Here is a 9570-nt window from a genome sequence, read left to right as displayed (position 1 = left end):
AAAAGAGTAAAAGATAATAGGAAGTTACTCGATATCTGGAAGACTAGAATAGATTAATCTCACTTTGTCCCAAAACACTGCTTTTATGTACATCCTCCACTCCAACTGGAGAGTGGGAAGTCTCCTATTAGAAGTACCAGACACTCCAAGAAACGTGCCACTGTAACAACATACACAGTTTTTCACAACAACTGTGCTGCAAAGCCATGGAATTCACTCAGTAACACAACAAATGCAAAGAAGGAAAAATTAAAAATAAAGTAACAGGTACTGTTGTAACACCACAGTCTCTTCAATTATGAGAGATGATCACACCAACAACTGCTCTGAAATATTCCCTAGCTTGCCTCCAAATATAGTCTGAGCTTCACAGACCAAATGTTAATCCACCATCAACTCCTTCAGAGCCAAGTACACGTTCTCCATTAAAATGACAGCGATAGGGGACATTTCTAATTTTCCAAATGGCTGAATGATTTCATGCAAAGCATATACAGCTACTGTCATCACCACCTTAGTTACACGGGTGCAGAAGAGGTGGGAAACAGACAGCTCATGCTGGGGCCCAGCAAACAGATAAACAAGCAGAGTGGTTGGGAGAACTCTGGACTATCCGATTCCCTGCTCACGCGGAGCTCCCGGGAACGTCAGGGAAAGCTGTGCCAGGGGAACATACAGCTCCATGTCCTGCCTGTGATAATCTCTGCTTTGAAGCACTTGCCTCAAACCCCCTGTTTGCCTGGGAGCACGTGGGGACAGCCAACTGCTGATGGGCTGCTCCTGCCTGCGGAGCGTCAGCGGCTCCGCGCAGCTGCAAGCGCTGTCCTTGCACTCTCCTCCTTCCCTTTTCCTGCCCTTCTCCCTGCAGCCCTGGCTCACAGCACGGGCTCCAGTGCACACTGACAGAGCTCAGCCTCAAGGTTCCACAGAAAACCCTGCAAAATAGGCAACATAGTGCAAAACCACGACGAGAATGCCAATGCCGTGCTCACGGTGCACAGAGAAACCTTCATTCCCAAAAGCTTTCCATGGAACCAGTTAAAACCAAGACAAACACACTGGGATTTGCCACCTTAATTATCTTTCCTTTCCATTTTCTTTTTGTCCTTTACAAGTGATCTTGTTCTGTCCTGAGCCTGCTTCAGAGCCCACAGAAGCTCATGAAAACATTTCCCATTGCCTTCCAAAGGCTTTGGAGGATGAATACATGCTTTAGTTATTGTATATATTCACATCAGGATAAAATACAACAAAACCAAACCCACCAGCATTAACAGCACGTCACTTTTGTACATCTGAATTCTTCTTATTGTTTTAAAGCTATAAGGATGTGCTTTTCCATGCTACAAAAATAGGAGGAAAGGTTCAGATCTGCTCCACCTGCTCCAGGGATGAAGGTGTGGGCACCATCCCCAGCCAGGCAGGGACCACGGCTGCTGCAGCTCCCACCACAGCTCCCAGGCTGCTTCTCCTGGAGGATATTCATAAACACACACTCAACTGCACTCCTGGATGGGGGCCTTGCTGCACCAGCAGCTGAAGCTGTCCCACATGGGCTCTTTGGCCAATTTATGAACACAGGGTTCCCATCCTTGCCTCGCCCATCCAACCTTCCCTGCTCATCTCACAGAGCCAAGAGCTCAACCCTGTGGTCCCCTCCTGCTGATGTGGGGCAGAAGGACCCATCCTTGGCTCTCTGCACTGCCAGGAAATGTCACCCACCATGTCCAGAAGACTCTCAAACCTCTTCTTACTCGTGCAAGCAGGGGCACCTAAAGTCAGGGGGTCTACTTGCAGAAGTAAGGCATCAGGATTTGGCCCTGAGGACGGATATCTGCAAATCAGTGTTTTTATTCCTCCTGCCACTGTGCTTTAGTAACAAAGATAAGGCCACTAGGAAGAAAGGCACGTGGAATTCTGTAAAAAATACACAAAAGGGTTCAACTAAATCGCAAAGTACTAACAAAACAAACAAACAAAAAAAAAGCCCTGAACACAAAGACAGAGGGGGTAGAAACAGTGACCTCCTGGGTTTGTGAGACTGGGAATTAATTTTCTAGTTTCAGTGTGATTAACATTTTACTTTTACAGTCTATTGCTTGAAAAAAAACTACAAAAAAGTAAAACCTTGTCAGAAATAACTACGCTTACTTCCTGCTCAAACAATAAAATAAATTAAACAGCCAGAAAACGTTTTCCTTTTCAATGCATTGTGTCTAAAGTGAAAGGGAACATAAACCATAAATAAAATCCATTGTACTAATTAAAAAAAAGTCTCCTTTATAAGAACTGAAACAATATTTACATTCATACTGGATAGAAAGCTTCTGAATTGCATAATTAGAGTTTCAAATGATGCTTTTTCTGGTGCACTGACAAAATGCTAGCTGTAGCATTTAGAAACCTGTACATGATTGATGTGAGACTTTTGGTTTAAATGCAAGTCTGCTGGAAAAAAAGCAAACATACCAGTAACAATGTTATGATTTTGTTTTGTTTCTTAACCTCAAACAACATAAAAGTAGCCAGAGAGGTATCATCTAGAGTTCCTTAGAAATCTCTCAATGCCCATGGACTGGAAGTAAACAGAAAAAAAATGTCTGCATTGTTGCTACCATTTTGGAGTGAGATTTTTGTTTTCCATCTGAAGCTAGGAGTGTATACTTACTGTTAAGATTATGTTGTACTATGGAGAGTCTAGTTAAATTTTCAGGGTAGTATCTGGTAGCCAAACCTGTACCCATTCCTCAGTACTTGCCCTGGCCATTTCCTTTCTCCTTTAACCTGTTTAAAAGAGGATACTGCATGCAAACCAAGTGTGGCAACCTAATTCCACTGCTGGAGATTCCTCTGTACATTGATTCAGACCACTTAAATGTTCTTCTGGTTTCTTAAAATGAAAAAAAAAACCACCAAACAAAAAAACCCCACAAACACCCCACTAGGTGTTTGTTAGGGCCTCAACAGGAGACTTATCTATTAAAACAGAAAGCAAGAAAAGAAAGAAGCTACAAGTCTTGCATAACTTCATCCATCTGAACTGTCTGCAGTTTGGCAAGTTCTTTTTTGTCCGTTTCCAGTTCTTCACATACCGTGTCAACCATGTTGCTCATAACATACTTAGATTTGGAATCCAGCATCATTAAACTGCCAGTTGACTTGCTCTCAGAATTAGGCAAGAAATTCTCTTTGACATCAGGTACAGCTTGCAGAACCAACCTGTGCTCTCTGCCAAAATCCTGGTGCACTTGTGCAGGGGGGTGGCTGACACGGTCTGCACTGGCTGAAACGATTTCTCCAAGCACGGGCTGTGCTGTGGAAATGGACAAGAGATCCTGACTGGTGATGAGGGGACAGTTCTGGAGGGTTGCATAGTTAGTGTTGCTGATAGATATCACTGTAGAGGTACTGGTCACGGGTGAAGACATGGCCTGGCTCTCCGAGATACCAGAGCTCAGTTCTGCAGCATTTAAAAGAGTTGGTGGAGTGAGGGAAAAATTGTGTGAGGGCGTTACATTCACTAAGGAGGAGGCCAGGGACTGCAGCCCTGCACTGGATATATTTTCAGAAGACATGCTGACGTTCAGTTGTGTGTTCTGACTGACTGGCATCAGCTGAGAAAACACCAGGCTTCTTTCCAGTCCTTCTTGCTTGACAGATCCTACAGCCTGGCCCGAGTTGGGAACTGTATAAACCACTGCACTCGGAGTGAGGGGGCTGAAGAAAACCTTTCCTTGCTGCACTGTTGAAGATTCTGTCGTGAAAGTTCCTCCATCAGATGTGCTGGGGTTTGCTGAAACATTACCTAGAGAAAGGAAAGCAAAAGAAAAGAAAACAGAGAGTTATGCAGTCCTGGTCTTTTTTACCTTCGCAGTATACACACACACTAATATTTCATGTAACACTGCAAAGCAATTTTTGTAGCAGGTGAGAGAAAACTTGCTGTAAAGAAATCAATGCTGTTAATAGATGTTGCTTCTAGAAAGTTAAAAAAAAAAAAAGAAAGAAGTTTCTGATCTATTACATTAGGTATCTTTCAGACTCTCATTAAGGAGCAAACAGTCCCCAGCCATGTGACTAAAATGAATGTGCTTTGGCCTTCACTAGTTGCCACCACTCAATTTCCATCTAAGAATAGAAGCATGAAAAGCCATTAAAGATAGTTCAGTGACAGACTACAGCTTGTGTGTGGGAACTGGAGACGCGTCACATGAAATCCACTGCTGCTGGGGAGAACCTGCCCGAGCCAACCCCCACGGAAAACACGAAAAACCAGTAATTTCTATTGGTCTGACTCGGTAATAATCCTCAAGCACTCAGCTCTACTCCCTTTCACCTTGCTTTTTTGTGTTTTTCTAAAATCCTAATCCTGCCACATCCAGCATGCTGTGAAAAGCCACCCAGCACTGCCTGCCCTTGCTGAGAGCCATGGCACTGCTCGTGTGATGTTGCAGTGAGCCAAAGCAGGGAGAGGTGGCCAGAGATGACCTGAAGTTGTTTTCACTGGACTTGTCATGTCAGTTGTCATTATGGTAATTCCTAAAATAAGAAATAGTGGCTCTTGGGACTGAGTCCCACTTGGAACACCTCACTTTCTCAAAAGCAGTTTAATTATAAGAGATTACAGTTAGACACAGCTGAATATTTTAGAGCAGCACCAAAGATTAATTTCTCACATGGGGAATATTTTAATTCCCTATTAATTTTGGTTAATCAATTATGATTCTTTGAAAGATGTTATGCACATGGGTAAACTAGAATAACAAAGCCAGGTAACTTAAAGTTACCTGTCAGTATTATTTACTGGCTTACTTGAAATAGCCTGCAGCATGCTTCACTTGGAATAGGCAGCCAGCTATCCATCCAAGACAAGCAGAACTTTTCTCTGCACCAAAGATATGGTGAATCACCCTCCAGTGGGCAGTAAGTATTTTTAACAATGGGAAAAATGGTCAGAGAAGAGCTTATTATGAATCTTAGGACTTTCAAATACAATAGTCCTACAATACTTAAAAGGATAGAACTTACTTTCTCACCTTTGCTGGTTGTTAGTTTGTGCCTTGGAGCATGTGGATTAAGTGGCTTTAGTAATTACAGGTGGCATTCAAACTAAATGTCTTCTCTCTTTAATCTTGCTTAAACTATGTGCCAGTAACTTCCAGTGCCTGTGAGTGCTGTATTTTAGGACTTTATAATTGTGCACCCATTTGAAATGTGGTTGCACAGCTTCAGTGCTCCTCTCTGTGCTTCAGCAAGAGCAATTCATACCCTATACATATTAAATTCAAAGAAGCACATGAGCATAATTTGACTTTCATTATAGTATTCACAGCTCCTGAAACCAGAGAGAATCATTCCAGTTTAATAACTTTCATAATCAAATAAATAAAGTGGCCAATGAGTACCAAAGATGTTCAGCTGTGCTTTTTAACTGATCTGCTTCAAAAAAGGGATCCAGAACAAGGTTTGTGCTCCCTGGGATTCTTCCTGGCCAGCTGCAAGATTCAGACTTTGGTATGCTAAGACCAACTCTAAAGCAAACTTGGGGAGGAGCCTGCACACTTGGCACATGAACCTGTGATGACATATTTCCCTTGGACTCAGGGCAGCTTTATACAAAGAGCCTCACATTTTATATCTACGAGCTAGTGCTTACTTCTATTGTTCCCCTCAAGTTTAATCTTTCTTAATTATGGAACAGAAAATGTACAAGCAACTGCTCGGTCTTGTTGTGTCTACAATAATTCAAAATGTATTTTTGTGAAATGCTTTTGTTAACAAAAAAAAAAAAACAAAACCACCACAGGAACAACAAGGGTAACAATTTCCAGCTGCCATAATTTTCATTTTTATGAACCTTCTCATTAAAAGAATTCAGTGGCAAATGGGGAATATTTTGAATTACTGAAACATGTAAAATTTACAGATATTTGTGAAGACTCCTATCACAGACTTCTGTGAACAGCATGAGATGAAAGGGGTGTAAATTACCAGACCTCCTTCCATGCTCTTAACAGAGGAGCTCAGCTTCATCTAACAGTCTGCCCATGAGCATAATTCACTATAAAGGAAGGCAAACAGTATTATTTGATGTTCTGTGTGTGGCCATGGCTGAGATATTATGTTGATACCTTGGAAGAAAAGGACCACAGTTTCTAAACTGCTCAATGTGCCTGATTCCAACTTTTCCTCATATCTCTTAGCACAAGAGGCAAAGCTTTTACCTTGTGAAGCTGCCACAGAAACTGGAGGCAGCTGCAGAGAAGAAAAACCAATGCTTCCGTTCAGCAGCTGGCCATTTGTTCCTGAATTGGGGATCTGGACAATGCCATACTGGTTTATTTGGACAGGAGCAGTAAAAGTAACCACGGAGCCTCCATCCTGGGAAGCAGCAGTTTCCACGCCTTCCCTTTTCACCTCTGAGCTCGGTATCAATCCCGGGAAAGTGACTGGGATGTTGCTAGGGCTGAAGGCTGCTGTGGCATTGGGGACCGAGGCCTGAAGGAGTTTGAAGTCTTTGACATCTTCTGAGGACGATGAGGACAGTATGTCAGTGATGGACACGCCGTTGCTCACGACGCTGGCCGCAGTTTTGGGCGAATTTAAGGTAACAGTCTGCGAAGTGCCCACGCTGAGTCCATTGAGTATGACACTGTTGGGTCCCTGAAGAAACGAGCTACCATTGAGGAAGACAGGAGAGGTACTGGCAGGCATGAGGTTCCCATTCAACAAGACGCCGGACGAGCTCAAGGCTATTTTAGTGTTTCCAAGCTGCTGCATGTAGACAGGCTCCATGTGGCCGGGAAGGCTGAGGCTGGTAACGCCGTCGGATGAGCTGGAGAGTGGATGGGGAGATAAATCCTCCCGCCCCTTACTGGATTCATCTTCTGTGCTAGGGTTGCCATCTGACTCGCTACGGGAAAAGATGGAGAGATGACATTGCATTACCACGGCGTACAGGATCTCTGCACCAAGGCGGACTTCTTGCTTTAACACAAGTATGCGAGAGCTTTCACGAACAATTCTTTTCTGTGTTTTGCCTTTACGAGGAACTTTAAACGAATATTTATGCCAAGGGAGGAGGTTTCTTAGAATAGAACACATCAAACCAAACACTCGCCCAAAGGAAAAACTTTACAGACTGGGTTATGGAGTTGTAAATAAATTCCTCCACCCCGGCGACCGAAGGGGGCTGCCTGGGCCCGGGGTGCCCACACGTGTGAGACGGGCCGCGGCCATTTGGCAAAGCGCTGGGAGGTGAGGCAGGGCCGGGCAGCGCCGCCGGACCCTCGGGGCTCAGCCTGGCGCCCCCGGCCCGGGGGAAGGGGCAGACCCCGGCCCGCGCTGCCCCGATGCCGGCGGAGGCACCTCCGGCCGTGCCGGGGGGAGGGACGCAGAGATGGGGGGCGGCCTTTGTGCCTCCGCCCGGGGCTGCGCCGGGTTTTTTCGCTGACTGGTCCGCCCTCGGCCGCATTTTTCGGTCGCTCTCCCCTCCCTCCCCCCTCGGCCTTTGATGTGTCCCGCGGAGAGGGGCCGCGGCGGCACAATCGCGCCCTTGGTTGAGAAATGCCTTGGGGCCCCCTCCGCCGGCCGCTTTCCCTCCTTCTCTCCCCGCTCCCTTCCTCCACTCCCTCCTCCCCGCGCTTTCTCCCCCCTTTCCCGTCCCTTCCCGGAGGAAGGCGGGAGCGGGGAGGTCACCTCCACCTGCCCGCGCCCCCGCCGCGGGGCGGGGGGAGCCGAGCCCGAGCCGCGGGCGGAGCGGGGCCGGGGCCGCTCCCGGGAGCCCCGGGAACCGGCCCCGCTCCCCCGCTGAAACCCGAGCCCGGCCCGCTCCCGAGTCAGGTTTCAAAACAGAGGGAGCGCCGGGACCCCGCGCGTCCTCCGGCCGTCAATGATTAACTCTGTCAGGCGCGACAATTGAATAAAAACAAGGAGCGGGGGGAACGAACACCCCCGTCCCGTCCCCTCCCGGGAGTCCGCCCCGCGGCTCCCCCGTGCCGGCAGCGGCTCCCCGGTGCCGGGAGCTCCCCCGGGAGCGCGGGCCGGCGGGTCCGGGAAGTTTCCCCGCGCCGCCTCGCACGCCCGGGCCGGGTGGGTGTGTTGGGAACGAGGGAGCGGGGAGGAGGAAGGAGGGGAGGACGAGGCGCACCGAAGGTAAGCGCCATGTTTGCAAGGGAAGAAAGAGCCGGGAGAGGGAAAGGCAGGCGGGAGAGGGGGCGGGGAGGAAAAGTTTTCCCTCACCTTTTGGACTGGGTCTCGGAAGGGTTGCGGTCCCGCTGCCTGCGGTTCTTGAACCAGTTGCTGACCTGGGTGAGGGACAGCCCGGTGATCTTGGCCAGGTTGCGCTTCTCGGCGGGCGAGGGGTATCGGTTCTGCTTGTAGAGCTCCTTGAGCGCGTTGCGGGACTTCTCCTTGAAGCAGTAGACCGTCTCCTCGCCGTCCCAGATGGTCCTGGGCAGGGGGTATTTCCTCCGCAACCTGTACTTGTCCACCGCCCCCAAGGGTCTGCCCCGGGCTCGCTCCGCCTCGGTGTAGCGAGCTTTGTACCAGAGCTCCTGCAGCAGCGGGTGGTTGGAGGAGTCGAAGTTGTGGCTCTCCAGGATGCTGTAGAGCTCGGCGTAGATGCCCTGGTGAAAAGCCACCAGCGCCCGGGCTTTCATCAGGCTCTCGTTGCCACGTAGCAGATCACTCGGGGGCAAAGACCACAGGAACCTGGCCAGGCGGTCCAGGTTCCCACCTTGCTGCAGCGCCTCGCACACGCAGGCGACGTGGTCCGGCGAGAAAGCCAAGGGGGTCTGCGAGGAGGAGGAGGAGGAAGAAGAAGATGAAGAGGAGGGAGAGGAGGCAGCGTGGTGATTCCTGGCCAGGAGTTCCGTGTGGAGCAGTACCTGTTCCGCGGCTCCCTCCTCGCCGGCGGCAGCGGAGCCTGCATGCTCCATGGGGAACTGGGCAGCGGCGGGAGGGGGCGGCGGCGCGGGCCCGTCGGGGGCTTCGGAGAGCATTTCCATCACATTTTCCTCCTTGATCTCTACCGCGATCACGATGTCGTCCGTGGCGGGGGAGGCAGAAGACATGTTTCGGTTTGTTTTCCTTTTTTTTTTTCTTTTTCTTTTCTTTTTTTTCTTTTCTTGTGTGCTCTTTTTTTTCCCCCCCTTCCTCCCTCCCCCCCCCCACCACGTTCCCTTCTCCTCCTCTCCCCCCTTCCTATCTCTCTCCTCCTCCTGCTCTAGCCGATCAGGTTTCCCCCGGCCCCGCGGTGACCATCCGGGATCGCTGCTGTATCCCGGCCGCGCTCCGCCGCTCCCCCCGCCGCGACTCCCGCACCCGCCGCAAGACTATGTGGCCCCGCCCACCTCTGCCCCGGCCGCGCCCGCCCATTGGCTGCGCCGCGCCGGGAGGGCGTGGCTACGGCGTCTCCATGGCAACCGTCAATCAAGCGGCCGCGCTCCTCTCTCCGCTCCCCCCCCCCCCCCATCCCCACCTGGAGCCCCTGGGGAGCGGCGGCTCCGTCACCTGCGGAGGGAAAGGGTTAAATCGCTCCCGGTGCTGTCTGCTGTCCTTACTGGGGGT

At 49.6% G+C, this 9570-nt stretch overlaps 1 protein-coding gene across 1 annotated transcript; it reads right to left on the bottom strand.

Moving 5' to 3' along the window:
* Positions 1 to 3008: 3008 nt before the first annotated feature.
* On the bottom strand, positions 3009 to 9074 carry SIX4 (SIX homeobox 4). Its single transcript, XM_058026381.1, has 3 exons — positions 8242 to 9074; positions 6225 to 6913; positions 3009 to 3805 (listed from the first exon to the last, which is right to left on the bottom strand). The coding sequence occupies exons 1-3, from the start codon at positions 9072 to 9074 to the stop codon at positions 3009 to 3011; spliced, it is 2319 nt and encodes a 772-aa protein (XP_057882364.1).
* Positions 9075 to 9570: the final 496 nt, after the last annotated feature.

The sequence above is a fragment of the Melospiza georgiana genome, chromosome 6, assembly GCF_028018845.1.
Source record: "Melospiza georgiana isolate bMelGeo1 chromosome 6, bMelGeo1.pri, whole genome shotgun sequence".
In the NCBI taxonomy this organism is placed as follows: domain Eukaryota; kingdom Metazoa; phylum Chordata; class Aves; order Passeriformes; family Passerellidae; genus Melospiza; species Melospiza georgiana.
Note: the sequence above shows the minus strand (reverse complement) of the source record. Positions and strands in the feature narration are given on the sequence as shown.

Excerpts from the sequence above, each read along its gene's own strand:
- SIX4 (XM_058026381.1), bottom strand. The coding sequence starts at position 9,074 with ATGTCTTCTGCCTCCCCCGCCACGGACGACATCGTGATCGCGGTAGAG. Across the intron at positions 6,914-8,241 it reads TCCGAGACCCAGTCCAAAAG|CGAGTCAGATGGCAACCCTA; the intron begins GTGAGGGAAAAC and ends CTTTTCCCGTAG. Across the intron at positions 3,806-6,224 it reads TTCTGTGGCAGCTTCACAAG|GTAATGTTTCAGCAAACCCC; the intron begins GTAAAAGCTTTG and ends TCCTTTCTCTAG.